General features: G+C 44.7%; 1 protein-coding gene across 1 annotated transcript; it reads right to left on the bottom strand.

Moving 5' to 3' along the window:
- Nucleotides 1–2,249: 2,249 nt before the first annotated feature.
- ccn1l1 (cellular communication network factor 1, like 1) lies at nt 2,250–19,553 on the bottom strand. Its single transcript, XM_048559248.2, has 5 exons — nt 19,115–19,553; nt 10,092–10,305; nt 8,542–8,907; nt 6,585–6,784; nt 2,250–4,549 (listed from the first exon to the last, which is right to left on the bottom strand). Exons 1-5 carry the CDS (start codon nt 19,160–19,162, stop codon nt 4,247–4,249), a joined length of 1,131 nt encoding a protein of 376 aa, XP_048415205.1. The 5' UTR covers nt 19,163–19,553; the 3' UTR covers nt 2,250–4,246.
- Nucleotides 19,554–21,541: the final 1,988 nt, after the last annotated feature.

The following is a 21,541-nucleotide window of genomic DNA, read 5'->3' as shown; positions in this document are numbered from 1 at the left end:
AAGGAAGAAGATTGGAAAAAGAAGCACAAGACTCAAATTTTTATTATAAAATGTTTAAAATATTTATTAAGAAATTAAGTATTTATGTTTCTATAAAGACATCATTCTAATTACAACATGTGCAAAACATCATTATATACAACACTATTTATCTGCAAACTTATACTGAATTCAGATATTATCAAAAGAGCAGTAAAACACTGTAGCAGGAACCCATGGTGTACACATGTGATGATGTTTATTGTTAGTAACTCAATGGAGCAGGTTGGGATGGAGGAATTGAGTTTCTTCATCCCTGCTGTACCTCTAGAATGCAGGTTTAGACAATGTGCTAGGTTCTCACGATTATTAGCTTAGTTACAGACAGAATAGCTATGCAGGTACTTTGCAGTTACCCCCAGTGTATGATTGAGAGTAATTGGGTGTGATTTCTCTCTACTTGCTGTGTGCTGCTCAGCACCAACTCATCCACTCCTCCACCTCCTACTTCAGGAAGGCTAATATTAATTAGATCTCTATATTCTAGATTCTTGGCTTACCTCTGACTGCCATGCTCAAACAGCCACGTGGATCTCATAATGTCCATTGGAAAGCAGATCTAAGTTGAGGATAACAATAATAGAATGATGCTTTATTCCTCTTGGAGTTATGGTTGACAGGTATTTCTCTGATGTGATATATTGTTTTTAAAAAAAACTGCTGGGTGTGTCTTGTCCTCAGAACAGGATTGACTATGGCCCTGCAATTTCAAAAGTCCAATATCAACCATTGGACAACTGCTTCCAAAAGAACTTGTTCCATGTCTTTTTTGTCAAATAGCCCCTCCATTAGGCACAGGGAGGGGACGTTTAGTTCCGCAGTTTGGGGGAGGGGTGACCTTAGAGATAGGAGGGTGCTGTGTGAATCACAGTACATCAGGAGGTGAAGTTGTTTCCAAAACGGATGATGGCTCACACCATTAAGTAGTCTCGATCTCTAAAATCCCACCGCCTGCACAAACTCCACCAAGGTTACATTCCACTTGGGCAACTTTACTCTGCCCTACATCTCACTAAACGTTGCTATCAACTGACACACGGGTGCCAGTTGTCACTGTCATCTAGTCTAACTGATCATACAGGTGAGAGAAAAACACAGCCATGTCTCCACATTACAGTAATACTGGCAGATACCAGGAAATATATTAAACACGTACAGAAAAAGTCTTTAAATATACACTCCCAATATTTACTACACATGACCCCCTACAGTTGTCTCATTGTGCTTCAGAAATGAAGCATTGTTCAGTTCAGATCACTCCACCACAGTGAAGTTTGTTTTAAAGGGGGGGAAATAAAGAGTACAAATTAAATAGAATTACTGTAGGAAGGTTCACCTCAGTGCACAGGCATCAACTGCCTGACTCTAAAATATTCACATCTCTTGTTGCACAGTGCACATTCAAGAATTAATCTCTACTGCCTCAACAGATGGAGATGATTTTTTTTTCTCTAGAATTTCATGGGCTGACATTGTTTGTAATGGTTCCCCCACAACAGTCTAAGCTTTCTGACTAGCTCCTTCAGTTCCTTTGATGGATTCTGGTCTCACCTGCTGACCCTGGGCTATATTTAGGGATTTGTCAGAACTGGGGAAAATGATTAACCACCCCTCCAAATTCAAAAACTACACCCTTGCTCTGGGAGCTCAGAGAGCCCAGCCCTGGGAACAGAACACTCAGCAGACTGTTCCGCGGTCCATTTTCAAACTTATTGCAACACCTTCAGGAAAATACTGTCGAGCCTTTTCCACCCTGGAAACGTCGGAATTGGCAATTATGGAAAAACATTTGCTTAACACTCTGTGAAGACTGATGCTTCCATCCCGTACAAATGCTTTTATGAATGAGAAGGGGCCATTCAGCCCATCAAGCCGATACTGCTGTTCAACCAGATGTTGGTTAATTAGTTTAACAACTCCATATTTGCCCTTTAACCCTTGATAACCTTTCTTAATAAAAATCTGTCAACCACAAGCTTGAAAGGTCCAATTGATGCAGTGTGAGAGAGAGAGAGTGTGAGAGTGTGTGAGAGAGAGAGAGTGTGTGAGAGTGAGAGAGTGAGAGAGTGAGAGAGTGAGAGAGTGAGAGAGTGAGAGAGTGAGAGAGTGAGAGAGTGAGAGAGTGAGAGAGTGAGAGAGTGAGAGAGTGAGAGAGTGAGAGAGTGAGAGAGTGAGAGAGTGAGAGAGTGAGAGAGTGAGAGAGTGAGAGAGTGAGAGAGTGAGAGAGTGAGAGAGTGAGAGAGTGAGAGAGTGAGAGATATATCCAGGACTCCAAAGCCCTTTGGGTTTCACTCCTGAATGGCCTAGCTGTAATTTTAAAGTTTGTTCTCGATTCTGCCATTTTCTGTATCCATGCCCCATTGGAAGCTTCTTACAGCCTCCTTCTAACTGATAGGCAATAGGGGAAGACTGTGTGGCAATGGGAACGTCTTAGAATTACAGAAAACCACAAAATTCATGGACAAGTGATCACCAGGGCTTTTACGAGTCCCTCAAGTTGACTTTGGGAGATACAGCTCCATTCGGTGTGAAGGTCAAATATATGCAGCATGCTGGTATCCCACATTTTAATGCACACTCCTTTCATAGTAAGTGCTGCAACACAGGTCTATAGGAGAAAGCTTTGAATCAGTGTGGTCATAACTCCTAACCATCCCAGCAGCTTAGTTTCTGCACTAACCTAATGGGTTGTGTTCATATCCAATGATTTCAATGCAGCGCAAAATGGAGTAAAATGTGCAGGTGGTCTGAGCCCTTTGAGAAGGTGTGTGTGTCTGTGTATGTCATAATGTGTGTGTATGCATATGCATGTGGGAGTGTGTGTGTGTGTATATCTGAGACTGTGTGTGCATGTCTGGTCAGGCACTAAGATTCATAGAAATCTCTTTTAAAGCATTAGAATTCAAGGTGTTGGGGTTTGGGGCTCTCTCTCTTTACTTCATTGACCTAACTCTGCCAATCATTGACAGTGAATGTGTGCACTACTTGCCTACTGGAAACTAGTCAGACCCTAATATTCCATCTGATACAGTTCTCGTTAGCTCATTCAGAATTGCCATGGCAGAATGTCTTAGTATCTATCAGAAATTGTCGGCAGCATTGGACAGTTTCAGAAGAAGTTGTAATATCCAAAAAAAAATACAGGTTGAAGTAAGGCTTCAGTGAGTCAGCCATCTTAAACTGTTTGAAAAAGGTGTCCATCGAGAGCCTCCTCAAAGACAGTTATAATAAGCCTCTTAAAAAGGTAGCCATCTAAGATCCACTTGAAGAAGGATCTCTTCAGCCTCCTTGAAGACAATCACTTTGGCAGATGTTATTGAGAAGTTTTTTTTTGGGCAGTACCATAGCAGAAACAGAAGCAAGCCACAATTCACAGGAACTTATTAGTCTGCATTACATTCGAATATCTAAGTCCCTATCCCATTTTCAGTTGTGGAAAGAAACTATGTCCAATGACCTTAAATAACATAAAAATTTCATTTGCAACTATATATATATATATATATATATAAAATATAAAATATAAAACCACATCAACTCTGATTAAATTAGATTAGGAAGAATTGTCAATGTGAATTGATTCTTGTTAGTTAATTTGATCTGTTCTAAACCAAGCCTGAAAACTAGCTTAGAAGAGATACTAGTTATAAACTACCTGTTCAACTAAAAGATTAAAGATTAACACTTGCTGGATGGGTGCAATTTGTCTGCATTCTTTGTCCCACATTCTTAAACTCGATTTTCAGAGGTGCAAATTTTCAAATACATCGTATCTTTTGAATCAATTGAGAAGCGCTCACTTTTCTTGGACCCATTTCAAATGGTGTAGTCTTTGGGTTTAAAAGGTCAGTTGGTTTGAGGCAATGATGTGTTGGCTTAATGGGTCAATAACACCCTTGCAGAGGAGAGTCCAAGAGCTACAGGAGATGTACTGTATGTGGACCACTGGAAATGAGGGTCAGAAGGCAGACAGATAGCCATCACCAGCACTTACATCCAAAGTCCAAATGTGCCACAAGAGCTAATGTTGTGAATGAACATCGGTCTAGCCTTTGGATTGCTGAAGCAGGTCATTGAATTGGAACTGGTGTGGTTGCCAGTGTAGACACAAACAGTCAGAAAAGTGAACTACTGCGCACAGCAAATGGCCACTGCTCTTGAGGACGCAGAATCTCTGCTTTCTCACAAGTTCCGCCCCCTGCCACGCTTACTCAGAAAACTTGTGGATGTCATTGTGGAGCATGTAGTGAGGATAGGAGATAGCGTTCTGGTATGGGCAGTTGTAGTGGCATCGGCACCTGTCGATCCACATCATCCTCTTGGTGAAGGTCTCTCCGTCCTCGCAGTGGAAGCGCACTGAGATGGTGCGGGTTTCTGAAGGGGTGCAGCAGCGGTTATCAGTGCAGGAACCACACCAGCGGGGCTTATACTGCCTCACGCTAGTACATCCGGCGTAGGTGAACCACACAGGCTCCTTGGCCTTATTCATTCTCAAACATTTCTTGCCTTTCTGCCAGGTGAGGAAAAGGACAACGTGATGGGGGCTGTCTTGAGATTAAGCCCACAAGCAACACAGTGAACACAACTCCTTCCTCCTCATGTTCCACCAATCACCCCCCAGCCCTACTATCCCCACCTTGTCACCACTTTGTAACAACATAGCAAGGACCGCAAAGCAAGGTCTTTGTATATATTTAACAGATGTGTTATATGGACACTCACGGACTATTATTAAATAATCAGACCATTCAGTATCCGAATGCCCAAAACAGCACACAAATTCTGGGTGATAAGTGTCACTAATGTGTAAGGACTGTCACCTATGGGTCATAAAAACATGGAAAATTGGAGCAAAAGTAGGCATTCAGCTCTTTGAGCCTGCTGCACCATTCTCTTATTTAATTCATTCGTTGGACATGGGTATCGTTGGCTGGCCAGTATTTATTATGCGTCCCTAGCTGCCCCTTGAGAAGCTGATGGTGAGCTGCCTTCTTGAACCACTGCAGTCCACATGCTGTAGGTTGCAATTCAATATGATCACAGCTGATCATCCAGCTCACTTTCTCCCCATGCCCTCTGATCTCTTTAGCCTTAAGAACTGTATCTAACTCCTTCTTGATAACACTGAAGGTTTTGCCCTTTCTGTGACAGCGAATTCTACAAGCTCACCTGGGTTTAAAAAACCCTTTCTCCTCATGCCTGTCCTAAATGGTCCACGACATATCCTTAAGCTGTGACCCGTGCTTCCATACCTCCTGGTAATCGGGAACATCCTGTGTTTACATGTCTAGTCGTGGTAGAATTTTGCAGCTTGCTATGAGCATATCCTTAAGCTGTGACCCGAGCTTCCATACCTCCTGGTAATCGGGAACATCCTGTGTTTACATGTCTAGTCCTGGTAGAATTTTGCAGCTTGCTATGAGATCCCCTCCTCCCCCATTCTTCTTCAAAAGGCTGTAGTTTCAAGACTCACTCTAGAATGTGAACACAAAATCTAGGCTAATGTTCAAATGTAATACTGAGGGAGTTCTGCACTGAGAGGCAGTGTTCTTTGGAGAAGCTGTTAAACTAACTCAACTAACCCCTCAAGTAGACTACAAAGATCCCAGGATATGAGAGGAGCCATCCCTGGTGTCTTAGGCAATGTGGATTTGATTACTGGCCACTTACTACATTGGTATTAGTGGGATCCTGCTGTCCACAAATTAGCTGCTGGATTCCATTGACCCAGAATGGTTACAGCACAGAAGGGGCCCCTAAATCCAGTTGGGATGGTGTTGTCTCTCCGAACGAGTAATTCAATTAAAGTCGGCCTCTTTCCTGGATTTGTGCGGGGGTTTCCTTTGAAATCTGTAACTGATCCTACCTTGGGGACCCTGCACAGTGTGGTATACTCCCAGTCCGTCTAACGATGGGTCTACCCTCAGGCAGTGCGATCCCTATCCAAACCACAATGGGGGCCACTCCTCTTCCTGCTGACCTTCCAAGCAGGTATTTCAACCATTCAAACCCGCTCTGCAATTTAAAATGACCATGGCTGATCTTAGCCTGGCCTCAACTCCACTCCTGCCTAATCCCCACAGCCTTTTCTCCCACATTTCATAGAAATATGTCCATTCCTGTCCTGAATCTGTTAACTGATTCTGCCCCAGTGCAATCCAGACTCTGCATCTCATTTTCCTCAAATTCCCATTTTAGTTAGCTTAAACCTGTGTCATTCTTGTTGATGAGAATACTTTTCTTACCCTGATCTTTTTAATTCAGTCGCGGGGCTTGGGCATCAATAGCTGGGCCTGCATTTATTGCCTGTTCCCTATTTGCTCTTGAGAAGGTGGTGGTGAGCTGCCTTCTTGAATCACAGCCTACTCTATCCAGACCCATCCTACACTGATGCAGTGACTACACTCATTGGCTGTAAACCACTCTGAGGATGGTAGACAGTGTCCAATGAATGTTTTCTGTCACCGTCCAGGTTAGTTGGGGCATTGGCGTGGTGGATTGTCAAGCTGCTCAGGGATTACAATGGGAGCCCGAGCAAACTGTACCTTGAGGTTGGCGTGGAGTGTCAGGTTGCAGGGTCGGAGCTGGCAGAGCCGGGTCTCTTTCATCAGTTTGCACTGGGGGTTGTCACTGGTCACTCTCGTTGAGATTCCGATGCCGCAGGTCTTGGAGCACTGCGACCAAGCCGTTGTCTGGACTAGGCACTTTGATTTGTCGCTATGGTCTTGAGCCTGCATCCTCCAGGCTGCAGAAAGAGACACATCCTCATCAACAACAAAGACTGACCTTCGCTGAGACGATTTAGTTCGATTTATTGTTGTCACATGTACCTTGGTACTGTGAAAACTTTTGTTGTGTACAGTACAGGCAGATCATACCATACAAAGTGCATTAGGATATTAGAACAGAGCGAGGTACACAATAGCTGCAGAGAAGGTGCACAAACAGCGAGATCAACATTAAATTTAAAATCGGAGAGGTCCATTCAGAAGTCTGATAACAGGGGGGGTAGAAGCTGTTCTTGAACCTGTTGGTACATGTTTTTAAGCTTTTGTACCTTCTGCCCGGTGGAAGAGATTATAACCGGGTTGGGAGGGCCTTTGATGATTGTTGGCTGCCTTCCCGTGACGGCAAGAAGTGTAGATGGAATCAATGGATGGAAGGTTGGCTTGTGTGATGGACCGGGCTGTGTTCACAGCTCTCTATAGCTTCTTACAGTCCTGGGCAGAGCACGCTGTGAAGCATCCAGCTAGTAATGGGACAGACCAAATGAATATTCCAGCTCAAATCCCAGTCGGGCCATTCTCCCTACAGTCTGTAGAAATCCCGGGAATAAGCAGAATTTACAATGTTTATCCAAGGTTTCCATAGATCCTCTGCCAAAGTTATAGCTAATACCTCAGGAATTCATGTGGAAATTCACAAGAGTATACAACAACTTATATTATTATAGCTCCCTTAACAGAATAAATCATTCCAAGATATTTCACGGGAGCATTATAAAACAATAAGGGGGATGAATGACCTCAGCCGTGGCATTGTATTCCTCGCTCTGTTCTATTACCCTAACGCACTTTGTATGGTATGATCTGCCTATATTGTACACTGCTGCCTTACAGCACCAAGGACCCAGGTTTGATTCCCACCCCAGGTGACTGTCTGTGTGGAGTTTGCACATTCTCCCCGTGTCTGCGTGGGTTTCCTCTCAGTCCAAAGATGTGCAGGTCAGTGGATTGGCCATGCTAAATTACCCATATTTCACTGGTGAGGTGGATAAACCATGTGAAATGTAGGGTTACAGGGGTGCAGGATGTCTTCAGAGGATCAGTGTGGACAACATGAGCTGAATGGCCTGCTTCCACACAGTAGGGATGCCTTTTTCTGCCTTATGAGGAATGTTGGAGCAGGCTTGGCCTTTATCCATTGGAGTATAGGAGAGTGACAAGTGAACTTATTGAAACATGTAAAGATTCTGAGGGGTTTGACAGGATAGATACTGAGAGACTATTTCCCTTTGCGTAGAAGTTTAAACTGAAGGGGAAGAAGAATTTCAAAAAAAATGACGAGGAGGAATTTCTTTTTCCACTTAATCTTTGGAATTCTCCATTACAGGAGCAGTGGAGGCTGGGCCGAAAATATTGGATTAGGTTTTTGATCCAATAAAGAGCCAAGTGTTTTAGGAGGCAAACAGAAAAACAAAGTTTAAGGCCACAGCCAGATCAAATCTCACCGAATGGCAGAGCAATGGCCCAGCTCTAATCTGAATTCTTGTGATCAGTAGAGGCCAATCTAAATGGTTATCTTCCGTCCCCAGTAGGGCCCAGTCTAGCACCTGTACTACTTCCCAGCCTAATGCATAGGCCCGAAGCTTGATCCTGGGGCTTTCCAGCCCAGCCCCACACCAGTCAGTAAAAGCAGTAATCAGGGAGTGGATAGTTTGTCTGTAAAAATAAGACATGTGAAGGAATGAATTAACTTGTGGTTAAGTGGTTGTCCTCCTACCTGGTTCAATTTTCAGGCCACCTCTGACCAGATCAGTGAGCTCGTTGCTTGAGAGTGGTTCTGCATCTAGTTGGTCTCCAATCTCTTCATAACTCATAGAGTCGTCCCCTTCCTCATTGCTATCGCCAGAATCTTCACCAATATGGTTGGTGTCACAGGCCCATTCCTCACAGCACTGCCCCGGTATCTTGACCAGTCGAGGCTTGGCACAATCCATGGATGGCAGGGAGAGCTCCTGGGGACAGAGGGGCAGACAGCCCACTATGCCATCGATACAGGTACACTGGTGCTTGCAGTTGGGCTGGAAGTTCTCTCCGTTCTGGTAAATGTTCCCACCAAACTCACAAGGTCTTCCTTCAGATTTGGCTTCAGCATCAAAAAGAAAGAAGAATAATGGGCAATGTGGAATATTTAAGAAGTAAAAGAAATGTCTGAAGTTACAGGTCTTCAGGAAAAGCCATCAATTTGTTATGGTCTGGAACGTGCCGTCTGTGAGCGGGGTACACACGGACTGAACAGGAACTTTGAAACAGGAGTTGGATCTGTACTGGAAAGGGAGAGGCTTACAGGGCTATGTGATACAGCAGCAAAGTAGGACTAACTGAAAGCTCTTTGAACGAGATGGTACAGGTATGATATTCTGTGGTTATATGATGGGCCTCTACCCTATGTAGTTTATTGGGGTGGGGGGGGGGGTGGGGAAACACTGTTGGTTAGCTCAGTTGGCTGGACGGTTGGTTTGTGATACCAACAGCCTGGGTTCAATTCCCACATTGGCTGAGGTTATCATGAAGGACTGTCCTTCTCTCACCTGAGGCATGATGGCTCTCAGGTTAAATCACCACTCTCTAATGAGAGCACAGCCCTACGGTCCTCTGGGATATTGGTGTTTTTACCTTCACTTTGATAGTTCTATGGCCCCAGGATTCAAATTCTTCGTTTATTTCCCCTTTACATGTCAGGTTCTTTTTCAATTACCTTCATACCCCTGCATGCTGCTTGGAATGTATAAACAGCCAAGGTAGTCAGTAATTCTGGGCTATGTGAAGCGTGAAGAGCTGTAGGACTAGCATTGGCAAGGAGTCAGAATGGACATGGGGTGAGTGGTCTCTGTCTGTGCTGACCGTTACTGAAGTGTGATAATATCCTCAACATAGTGCACTGTCAGCGCTGCTGTGGAAATAAACCCCAAAAAGCATACCCGGGTTCTGAGGATGTTTGACAATTAGACATAAGCACAAAGCTTATGTCAAACTATTAATAACTTGGGGGAGATGTGTAGTGGGAGGGGGCAGTCACTTTTTGATGATGAGGAGTTTTTGTACTAATGACGAATAAATACGGAGGTTATTTATTCTTGGTTCCTAATAATTACAAGTGTTGTTACAGATGATTCAAACCCATGGGGATCCCTAACACAAACAAGGTTATTTGTGGCCAAAAGTTCACATTCGGATGATTGAGACCATTCGTGAACTTCATTGCCCACGAACAAGAAGATGGCTTTCCCTGCTCAGCCCCCTGGCTCTTTGTTACAATACTCAGCTTACCTCGGCAGATACCCCGCTTGGCAGCATCACTGGAGCCAAAGTTACACACCAGCCCCTTGATGTGGTCGCAGGGCTCCATGGTGCTGCAGTCCTGGTTAAACTGCCGGGCACACACCTTGCAGCAGTTGCAGCCATCCATCACCAAGCTGTTTCCCGGAGTGCAGCGAGGAGGGACATCAGGGCAGTGGCACTCTGGTCTACAGCCCATCTCCACCTGGGTCGGGTTAAGATAAACACCAGTCAGCTCCCTGATGCCTCCCATCTCCCTCGACCGGCCCTATCGCCAAGTAAATCAGGCGTTTAACAGACTGTGTTGATTTCCAATCAATAGTAGGCTCTGAGCAGGCCAGAAACGTGGACATGACATTCTGACATAACTGAAAATTTCAGTTGGAATGGCTCCAACTGCAAACAACCCTTTCGTTATTCATTACAACAAATGCTGGCTTACCATGTGACACTCACATCTTGGCAGTGAATTTTTTTTAAAAAATGTGACAGATTAGAATCCAATCAAGAGGTTTTATTTACAGAATAAAACCGAGATAATTGCAGCCTGGGTTCTACTTGAGGAGCTTGGGGGAAATCTATATCTGGAATGACAGATCCCCGGGAGTGAGTTCCAGGCTGGAATCTAAGATGTGCTCCCAATACAGCAACAGCAGAGTCAACATGCCCCATACAACAGGATACTCCTCGTTAGTTACAGATTAATATTAGCAATAGTAAATTAGGTGCAATAATACTAAATGATTTATCTCTACATAAAATAGTACACAATATGCTGAGCAATATATGTAGTTACAGACAGTACATAATAAAGTGGCAAATCTATATATAAAAACACAATGTAAACACTCAGATTTATAGAGCAATGTGGGATTTGGCATGGACTGATTCACCATGCCCACACCTTGGAAAAAAAAGGGAATTGTTAAACTCAGGGAAAGTGGTTGGTGTGATACTACAGTTTAGGTGAGTTAGATGGTACATTGCAGAATGTGCAAGTTATCCTCAGTACCTGATACTGTTCAGCGGTGATGTTCTGAGATATGTAAATGTGCTAGTGAGTGTGTACCTGTGTTTGTTTGTAATGTAAAGTCTTCAAGAATCATCCCTGTCTCCGAAGGAAGTATTCTTTGAACGCATTTTATTGAATGCAGTTTATGTAAAATGGTGATACCATTGAAAGTCTTTGGTGTACCATTTTGAAATGATTTTTTAAAAAACTGACTCAGGAAGTGAAATTGGGAAAGTAAAGATATTCACTGCCGTTGCAGTCTCATGTCCTTTCTCGAGCGACTGGTCAGCGTGAGGTCTCTGTAGTATTCCCAACACAAGGTCATAGCAATTGCTGACCCTATCTCTATCGACGAGGTCGATTGACAGGTGGGGCAGGGGCTGTGGGAGATAGGGGTCCTTTGCAGCAAGCTTTCAGTGGGAATGCTTGGAGTATCTTACACAGAGCAATGATTTAAAAGATACTCAGTAAGCACCCACTACAATTCAGTGTGACCACTTGATTAGATTCCCTACAGTGTGGGAACAGACCCTTCGGCCCAACAAGTCCACACCGCCCCTTGAAGCATCCCACCCAGACCCATCCCCCTATAACCCACACACACCTCTGAACACTACGGGCAATGTAGCATGGCCGATCCACCTAACCTGCACATCTTTGGACTGTGGGAAGAAACTGGAGCACCCAGAGGAAACCCACGCAGACACATGTGCAAACTCCACACAGACAGTTGCCTGAGGCTGGAATCGAACCTGGGTCCCTGGCGCTGAGAGGCTGCAGTGCTAGCCACTGAGCCACTGTGCCGCCCCAAAAATCGATCCAGTATTTCTATGGCACTTCATTCTTATGCTGTTCCTTTATCGAGGCTGTATAGTGTACAACTTAATATTCCATCTAGTGCTCTGTGGTACAGTGGGGGTGTCCCTAACTCTGAGCACGGAGGCTTGGGTTCAAATCCCACCTGTTCCAGAGATATGTCACAACATTTCCAAACAGGTTGATTAAAAATATCCCATCCTGCAGTAAAATCCCAAAAACAGCAACAAAATACATGAGTGAATGGTGGCTTGGTGATTCAGAGCCCAGAACACTCCTGCTCTTCCTTGAAGTTGCAACGTAGGATCTAACGATGTCTGCATGAGACAGTTATCTAAATATTGCCTCTGTCGTCGAGTTTGGTTTACATTGGGTTCACCTCTGTACTAGGAAATAATATTGCACAGGGGAAGGTGGGGGGGGATCTATAAGAAGGTGACTGTCAAATCCTGCCCTCCCCCACCGTCTCCCCCCGCCCACCCCCCCTCCCCCATCCCCCTACCCAGAATGGTCTTGACACTGTTTGCACAGGACAGTCCTTTCAGAGACATGACTCAGCACAGTCTTTAAATAGATCCTCACTCATGCCAATATCAATAATCTCCAGGGCATTTCATTATACGACTCACAATTACACTTCAGCAAGTTGTTTTCTGCTGTGAAATTGCCCGAAGGCATTTAACTCCGACAGATCCAGGCAAATAATTCTCTTTTAGGAGCTGACTGCACTTTTCAACATCATCTTGCAGAAGCTGGTAGTGAATAAGACATTAATTTTACATTATGAAAGGATTTTATGGAAATCTCAGTTAACAGGGTGGTGCTAAAAGGATATTTCTGATTAAGTGACCGACAAGCCTGGGAAAACAGGGTTAAAAATAAGGGATTTACCATTTAAGGTGGATTTGAGGAGAATTTTTTTTCTCTGTCAGAGGGTGTGTGGAATTCTCTTCCTCAGACAGCAGCAGAGCCTGGGGTCATCGGATATTTCTAAGCCCTCAGTTGGATGGATTCTTGGCTGACAAGGGAATAAAGGTTTACAGGAGGCACGCAATATGGGGTTGAGTTTACAATCAGATCAGCCGCAATCTTATTGAATGATGGAGCTGGCTCATAGGATCAACTGGCCTAAACTTACACTTTGTTCAAATGATTGGATTGTTGGGCTGACTAGTTACCCACGAGGATAAAGTCTGATAACACCATTTCAAATTCTTTAAGAAATACTTTCATCATGTTTGGACTGTCACCAACAAATTGATGTCACTTGTCAATTTCCCTTCACGTCTATTGCTATTTGTTAAATTTCAATCTAACCTGTGCTTTTTTTTAAAGAAAGGAATCTAACCATCTTTGGAATTGGAGAAGTGCATGGGCAGGGGCCCAATGGACAAGCTGCTTCTTGAGAGGGTTAATAGCAGCGGGAATCCTTGCTGACACACTGACCTTTCACCTCTTGGACTGGCACTTCACCCTGACCTGGGACAATGTGGCAAACATCACGCCTTCTCTGACAGGCTGCAACATCCCCCAGCAATGCTTCTTGCAGCTTTGGGAACTGATGTATTTGTAGCCTACACTCTTTTTCTAACTGATTTTCCAGTTGGGGAGACAGGCTTAAGACTGTGTCTCTCCTGGCTCTAACTTTAAGAGGTATCCTCGATCTCCTGGTGAAACCGAAAACAGGGAGGGTGAACGTAGGTCATCTGTGACATTAACCCTAGCATGCACGCACGCCGTACCATGATTTAACATCACCACCAATACATGCTGCTCCTTAGCATGGTCAGTCTGTACAAACGGGTGAAAAACACAGACATCCTGCGGTAATCTATCAAGCTTTGACAGGGCGCACTCTCACCACCCCCCCACCAAATCAGAAATGGTTTCAAGCCCCAATACAAAAACATTAATCCACAATGCCATCTCACACACCAATACAGTACTGAGGGGGTGCCTCACTGTCGCGTGTGCTGCCTTTAGAATTGGATGTAAGACAAAATAAAAGTTTGCCTGCTGTCTCAGGAGAATGATGGGGAGGTGCTGGGGTTGGACTGGGGTGGACAAAGTCAGAAATCACATGACGCCGGTTTGTTTGAAAACACAAGCTTTCGGAGCCTCTCTTCTCCCTCAGGTATTAGTGAGCGGAGTAGTATCCAACACAGAATTTATTAGTAAAAGATCACAGGTGACATCACTGATATCAAACAAACCTATAATGCTGTTAAACCATAATTAGTTAGAAGGTTTTTGAATTGATTAATATGTATATATAAATCCCCAAATTTCTTTACATATTGCATATTAATGTTACATATACATATTAATACAGATTTACACATGCATAATCAAACAATTAAAACCTTTAACTTACAAATTTTGAGTCTGATTCCACCTCTCTCACTATCACCTGAAGGAGGAGCGAGGCTCCAAAAGTTTGCATTTTCAAATAAACCTGTTAGACTATAAGCTGGTGTCGTGTGGTCTCGGGAATGTTTGTTCCAAACCTCTAACCCTAAATGCTGTTTATTTAGTCACTCACTGTCTCTCTCTGAGGCAGTCTCTCAGGACAGGATACTCCGTGGGCCTTGAACTGATTAAACAACCCAGTGCTGGATCCACATGCTCTGCCCTATGTGGGGCAAGTGGTGTTTGTTGAAGTGGGTGTTTGGGTATTTATGCAGTTTGCACTGGGTCTACGTTTGTCAGAGAGACTCTCAAGATGTCTGGCATCTTGGAAGATGCTTCTTCCCCCAGTTTGGACAGACTCAGGCTAGAGATTCCTACAGTTCTTTATTTTTGCAGGAAGGTTTTGAGGACATCCTCAAAGCTTTCCCTCTACTTTCCTGATAAATGCTTTCTGTGATGAAGCTTGGAGTGAGAGAGCTCATCTTGGGAGTCTAGCCTCAGGCGTGTCCTGTCCAACTGTTGATTGTTTGTAACCAGGGGCTTTGACATTGGGGATATGGACCTGATGTGAGCTTGATATCGATACATTTATCCAACCAGCGCATCTGCACACTCTTTGCAGAGGTACCACTGGTGACAATTCAAGAGGGTATGAAGGGTCTGCTCCACATTGTCTATGTCTCTGACACTTAACACCATTAACACTATAGACTCTCTCATTGCTGGCTGCAGGATCCTGTTGTGTTCCCGATAAAAATGATTTCCTTTTGAAAGTACTGGCTGTGAGACAGCCTGGGATTATGCAGGAACACTACTTCCTCACTTAATACTCTGAAGTCAGATGCTAATTCCTCCATTTTACATGATTCCTGCTCCCGTTTGTAATGTGGATTGGGAGTTTCTGATAAAACAAGAATGCTTTGTGTTCCTAATAACACAGCAGTCAGATTGAGACTGTGGAACGCGGAGCATATCGGAGATGGGCGGCATAGTGGCTTAGTGGTTAGCACTGCAGCCTCACAGCGCCAGGAACCTGGGTTCGATTCCACCCTTGGGCGACTGTCTGTGTGGGGTTTGTATATTCTCCCAGTGTCTGCATGGGTTTGCTCTGGTTTCCTCCCACAGTCCAAAGATGTGCAGGCTAGGTGGATTGGCCATGGGAAATTACCTGTAGTGTTTAGGGGCGTGTGGGTTATAGGGGGATGGGTCTGGGTGGGATGCTCCAAGGGTCAGTGGGGACTTATTGGGCCAAAGGGCCTGTTTCCACACTGTTGGGATCCTATTGTAGCGATACTAAACTGGGTCACTACAGCCTGCACAGTGAAACTGACAGGTTTAACACTTCAAATGTTCCATCGCTATGTACTTTGAAAGTAAGAGTACAGAGATGTGAGGGCAACAAAGGGGAGTAGAGGGGAGGCTGGTAACCCCGAGTTACCAGCTGCAAAGCTCCAAGGTGCTAGTGGCAAAGGATGCCAGGATCTTCTTGAATTACAGCAATTTTGAGGGTGGCATGATCCCTCACAGCACCAGGGACCCGGGTTCGATTCTACCCTTGGGTGACTGTCTGTGTGGGGTTTGCACATTCTCCCTGTGTCTCTGTGGGCTTCCTCCAGGTGCTCCGGTTTCTTCCCACAGTCCAAAGATGTGCAGGTTAGGTGGATTGGCCATGCTAAGTTGCACATAGTGTCTAGGGATGTGTAGACTAGGTGGGTTAGCCATGGGAAGTGCAGGGTTACAGGGATAGAGGGATGGGTCAGGGTGAGATGCTCCTTGGAGGGGGTGGTGTGGACTTGATGGGCCAAATGGTCTGTTTCCACACTGTAAGGATTCAATGAAAGCTATGGGTATATTCAAAGAACAACAAAACTCTTTTCTTCTTTTAAAAAATAGGAACTAAAGCACTCATCCCTAGGAATCGGGGGTGGGGGGGTGTTAATGAATTTAGTTTGCTGATGCAGTTCCCAAAGCTGGCATCCAGATGTTGCCCTGTTTCACTCTGTCCATTGCAGTGCCCACTTTGAGCCAGGTGCAAAGACTGACATGGGAGCAGCTACTCTTCTGCTTCAGTTTGTGATTATTAAGGCCCAGTGAGAGCTCCACAGTAAACTGTGCCATTCAGTCAGGTCAGATTGGCATCCTGTGCGCTCAGAGATTCTCAGCATCCCAGGAATTTAGACTTGGAGCACAGTAGCTCAGCTTCTGCCAATGCCTGGTTACTCTCACTCACTTTACCCCTTGGAGTATGCAGTAAAGGAGGAACAATTCTACTTCAATACACATTACTGTCTATAGTGTCTATGCTTGGGGTCTAAGCTCTGACCTTTCCTCCCTAACCTCTCTCTTCCCCTTTAAGTCACTGACTAAAACTTAAAACATTGACCAACTTAATACCACAATTATGCAGCCCTGTCCAATTTTATTCATCCATACTTCTGGGAGACACCTTATTTGGTTTCATTACATTACCTACATTCAGATACCAGTTAACTTGGTTTTTATTTACACGTTCGTGGGATGTGGAGCATCATTTGTAACCCATCCCTAACTGCCTTTGGACTGAATAGTTGGCTGGGCAACTTCAGAGTTTAGTGAAGATTCACCCACATCATTGTGGGTCAGGACTCACACATAGGCCAGACCAGGTGAGATCACAATCATCTTGATAGGATTTTTTTTGACAACGCTAGACAGTTGTCACGGTTACCATCACTGAGACAAGCTTTAAAGTTCCAGATTTATTCATTAGTTTCCCTCCCTCAGCTGCTGCAGTAGGATTTGAACCTATGTCCTCAGTACAATGGCCACAGTCTCTTGTTTCCTAACCCACTGTGGCACAGCCTAAAACTGGGTAGTAGCTTCCACATGGAGAGGAGGTTTTGTGGCCCGCATGGCCCCCATTGTGGCCAGGGATTGGGGACAGTGGGTGACATACAGAGCAAGAGGATCTCATGGATGTAGATCCAGATTTCGGATCTGATGTTCCCATCTCCAATTCCTACAGCTGGGGACTGAGCCCTGCGCCTCCTGCCTCGGAGAGACAATGCTGAGCTGAGGGTTTGTATCTGCAATACCCTCCATCCCCCAGTTTTTCAGATAATGTGATCTCCCAGACAGGAGATAGCGGTTAATGTGAGGAGAGCTGGTGGGTCTGACTGGCCAAGCTAGTTGGAGGCAGGGTAAGCTTGTTACAGCCTGGATTTCTGTAGCCTTCGTCAAAGCCAGCTCTAGCTGAATGAGTGGTGTTCTCGAAGAGTTTCAGGGAGCTGTGTGTAGAGTCCAGGCTGACAGGTGGCACATATTGGGGAAGTTCTGTCTAGTGACATGGCCAATATTAATTGTTCAGCCCGCACCACTAATATAGATAATCTGATTGTTATCACATTGCTGCTTATGTCAAGCTAACTCACACATTTCCCAGGCTCCATGAACCGCCTCATTGTCATGAAACACAGTGAGATTCTCAGGAGATTGTCAAAGGTGCTACAGAAATGCAAGTGTTTGCCTTACCATCAAAGATCTGTAGCAAGGAGGCCTGGTGCATAGGCAGACACCACCTCCCTCAGCCCTGATCCCATCTGCCTCGTACTCAGAGTAATTCCTGTGCCTGTTGCTCAGCCAATTAGCACAATATCACCGACCACAATGTCCCCCAGTGTCTGATTTCTTGTGAAGCTGGGACTCAGAGCAGCACAGTATGGGGGGCGGTAAGAGCAGATATCTCTGGGGGAAAACACGACAGCTCAAGTAGGGAAACACTACTGATTTTCCAAGATCATATGGACATGAGATGAATCCCCAGTGATAAGCACAAGAGTTGTACAGCACAGTATTGACAATCTTACACGCTAAAAAGAAAGATTTATATAATGCTGTTCACAGCATTAGGACAATCTGAGACACAGTAGCCAACTCAGTAATTCAAAGTGTAGACAACAGCGAGTGGGACAGACAATTGTGCACCAGCAAGCTCCCGCGCACAGTGATGAGATAACCATCATATAATATGTTTTCCCTGATATCGGTTGAATGATAAACACTGACCAGGTACATAAGGGAAACTTGAATGATTCCCTTTGAAATAGTGCATTGAGATCTCTTTCTCAGCCAGAGCCAATGGGGCTGTAGTTTCACATCTCATCAGATACAACACTGCAGGTTGCAGTACAGAGAAGTCTGTGAAGTGGGTCTTGAATTCACTGGAGTAGACATGATGTGGAGGTGCTGGTGTCAGACTAGGGAGGGACAAGGTCAGAAGTCACACAACACCAGGTTATAGTCCAACAGGTTTATTTGAAATCACAAGCTCATGTTTTCAAATAAACCTGTTGGACTATAACCTGGTGTTGTGTGATTTCTCACTAGGGTAGTGCCCACTGCAGTGAAGGTTAAAAGCTTGCAGAGAAGCAGCATCCTCCTTCCCCATTCAAAATGGTGGGAAAGTCTGAAGTTTACTTTAAGCAGGCTCTTTGTGATCAAACTTTAAATAATAAAACAACCACGTTTGGAGGGGGTCGGGGGTGGGGGGTAGAACCTGGGAGGTAAATTCTTTTTAAAGAAAAGCTGTAACCTAAAACTCAAAGAAGGTTTGAGCCAGTTGGCAGATTCATGAGCTTGTCTATGAGTCCCATGCTGATTACAGGATCTGTCCCCTTAGTGATAAATCAGCAACATTTAAAGCATCCACACACACACACAAGAATAATAATAACATTGAATACACACCGGCTGCAAGATTTCTAGCGAAGAATTAAACGAAATACTTGATAACACTTACCCCAGCCACAGTACTGAATAAGATGGTCAGGCATACAAACACTTCCATCTCCTTTATCAAAATAAAACAGTCAATACAAAACAAAAAAACCTTCCCTGCTTTCAACTCACTCTAAAACCTTTTAAACATAAACAAACTCTGTATGTCAAATATAAAACAAAATCGCCCAAAACGTGCCACACAGCGGTCTGTTTAATTTCAGGTCAATTTCAGCGGCGTCAAATTCCACTTCGTTGCTAAAGGAAAGTTACTGGAGTCGGGGGAAATTTATTTTTTGGTTACTTCTCTCCCCAGTCTGTTCGGATCTACTACAGTGCGCACCAGTCGAGATTTGCACAGGGACAGTGCCAGTGTGTCTCTTTCTTTCTGCCTGTCTCTGTCGAAGTGCAGTTTTCTCCCTGATGCGCTTGTCTGTTTCAGCCAGTGACAAGCTGCTAATGCCGCGGCTCGCAGTTCATTCAGCCCAGGAGCTCCAGGCTGAGCTTTATAGGAAGGCTGAGGGCTCTCCTCCCCCTCTCCACACCCACCGGCCCCGCGTCACCGCTTGGCCGCTCTCGCTGCACAGATGCCCGGCGCCACAGCCAAACACCTACCGCCTGTGGAAACCCGGCCAAGAAAAAGGAAATTAAAAAAACACCGTCGAGGGGGAAAAAGAGAGAAAACAAGAGATTTGACAAGCTGGTTCCCACAGTTCCGCGTATTTAACTCGCAGCAAACCACCCTCTATCCAAAAGCAATGTTCTGTTTGAATTTACATCTTATCCGGATAAAAAAACATTTGTTGCGATTTATGTTTAAGTATTCTTGATTCCCCAGAAAAGACCAAGGTGTTTTATTTAGATGTCATTTGTTTTTCATCCCTGCCGTTCGAGCTCAGCCAGAATTGTATCATTTCAAACATTTCCGATATAATTGTTGCAATTTAATATTATCCAGACTGCACAAGGATTTATTTTGAATCAAATCAAACGCTCCTTATTTAAATTAATTTTTTTGGGAGTAAAAGTGCATTTTATTGGGGTGGGGTACCACCAGTTGAATGTCTGGATGAGGTGAAAGTCCAGTTGAAGTTATGTAACAAATCTCTGCTTTTGCTTCCCTCTTGCATACACGTTACTCACTTGCACTTTTTACAAAAGTGTCTGTCTAATCATTGGAACTAGTGAAAGTGCGTTGGGCTTAGAGTTGGGAAGCAACAAAATAAAATCAGAGGAATCGCTCAATATTTACATTTCCATTATTGCTCGTCTCCGAAGCAACTGAGTGTGTTTTGTAGATAACACGAATTCCATTCATTCCAGGCACAGTAGACAGCGGCTCCGTTCTGACTGAAGGCTCCTCTCGGAGGCAACTTCTCAGGTATCTGCCCTACTGGGACCTGCAGCTGGGCGGCGCTCGTTCCACACGGCTCCCGGTCCAGAATGAAACCGTGCAGCAGCTCAGCGCCGTCATTCCCAGCTGCAGTGACACCTCATTTATTCTGGGAGTATATTCAATTTTACTTTACTTACTATTTTTGCCATTTAGTTGTATCAAGTGCTCAAGGTGGAGGGTAGGATTTTGCCAATGTGACGTTGCCTAAAGGGAAATGGGGTGCCAGAGCAATCTATAATCCACCCCCCCACTGTAACAGTCTTATATACCCCACACCCCTCACTGTAACACCGATATACCCCACACCCCTCACTGTAACACAGATATACCCCACACCCCTCACTGTAACACCACTATACCCCACACCCCTCACTGTAACACAGATATACCCCACACCCCTCACTGTAATACCGATATACCCCACGACCCTCACTGTAACACAGATATACCCCACACCTCTCACTGTAACACAGATATACCCCACACCCCTCACTGTAACACACCGATATACCCCACACCCCTCACTGTAACACCAATATACCCCACACCTCTCACTGTAACACAGATATACCCCACACACCTCACTGTAACACTGATATATCCCACACCCCTCACTGTAACACCAATATACCCCACAGCCCTCGCTGTAACACAGATATACCCCACACCCCTCACTGTAACAGTCTAATAGAACCCACACCCCTCACTGTAACGCTAATATACCGCACACCCCTCACTGTAACACAGATATACCCCACACCCCTCACTGTAACAGTGTAATATAACCCACACCTCTCACTATAACACTGATATAGCCCACACCCCTCACTGTAACACCGATATACCCCACACACCTCCCTGTAACACTCTGAAATACCCCACACCTCTCACTATAACACTGATATAGCCCACACCCTTCACTGTAAAACTTTAATATACTCAACACCCTCAGTCTAACATTCTGATACTCCCCACACCTCTTACTGTAACACTCTGCTATACCATACACCTGCCACTATAATACCCTGATATAACCCATACCTCTCACTGTGA

This window comes from Stegostoma tigrinum, chromosome 29, assembly GCF_030684315.1.
Source record: "Stegostoma tigrinum isolate sSteTig4 chromosome 29, sSteTig4.hap1, whole genome shotgun sequence".
Classification (NCBI taxonomy): domain Eukaryota; kingdom Metazoa; phylum Chordata; class Chondrichthyes; order Orectolobiformes; family Stegostomatidae; genus Stegostoma; species Stegostoma tigrinum.
Note: the sequence above shows the minus strand (reverse complement) of the source record. Positions and strands in the feature narration are given on the sequence as shown.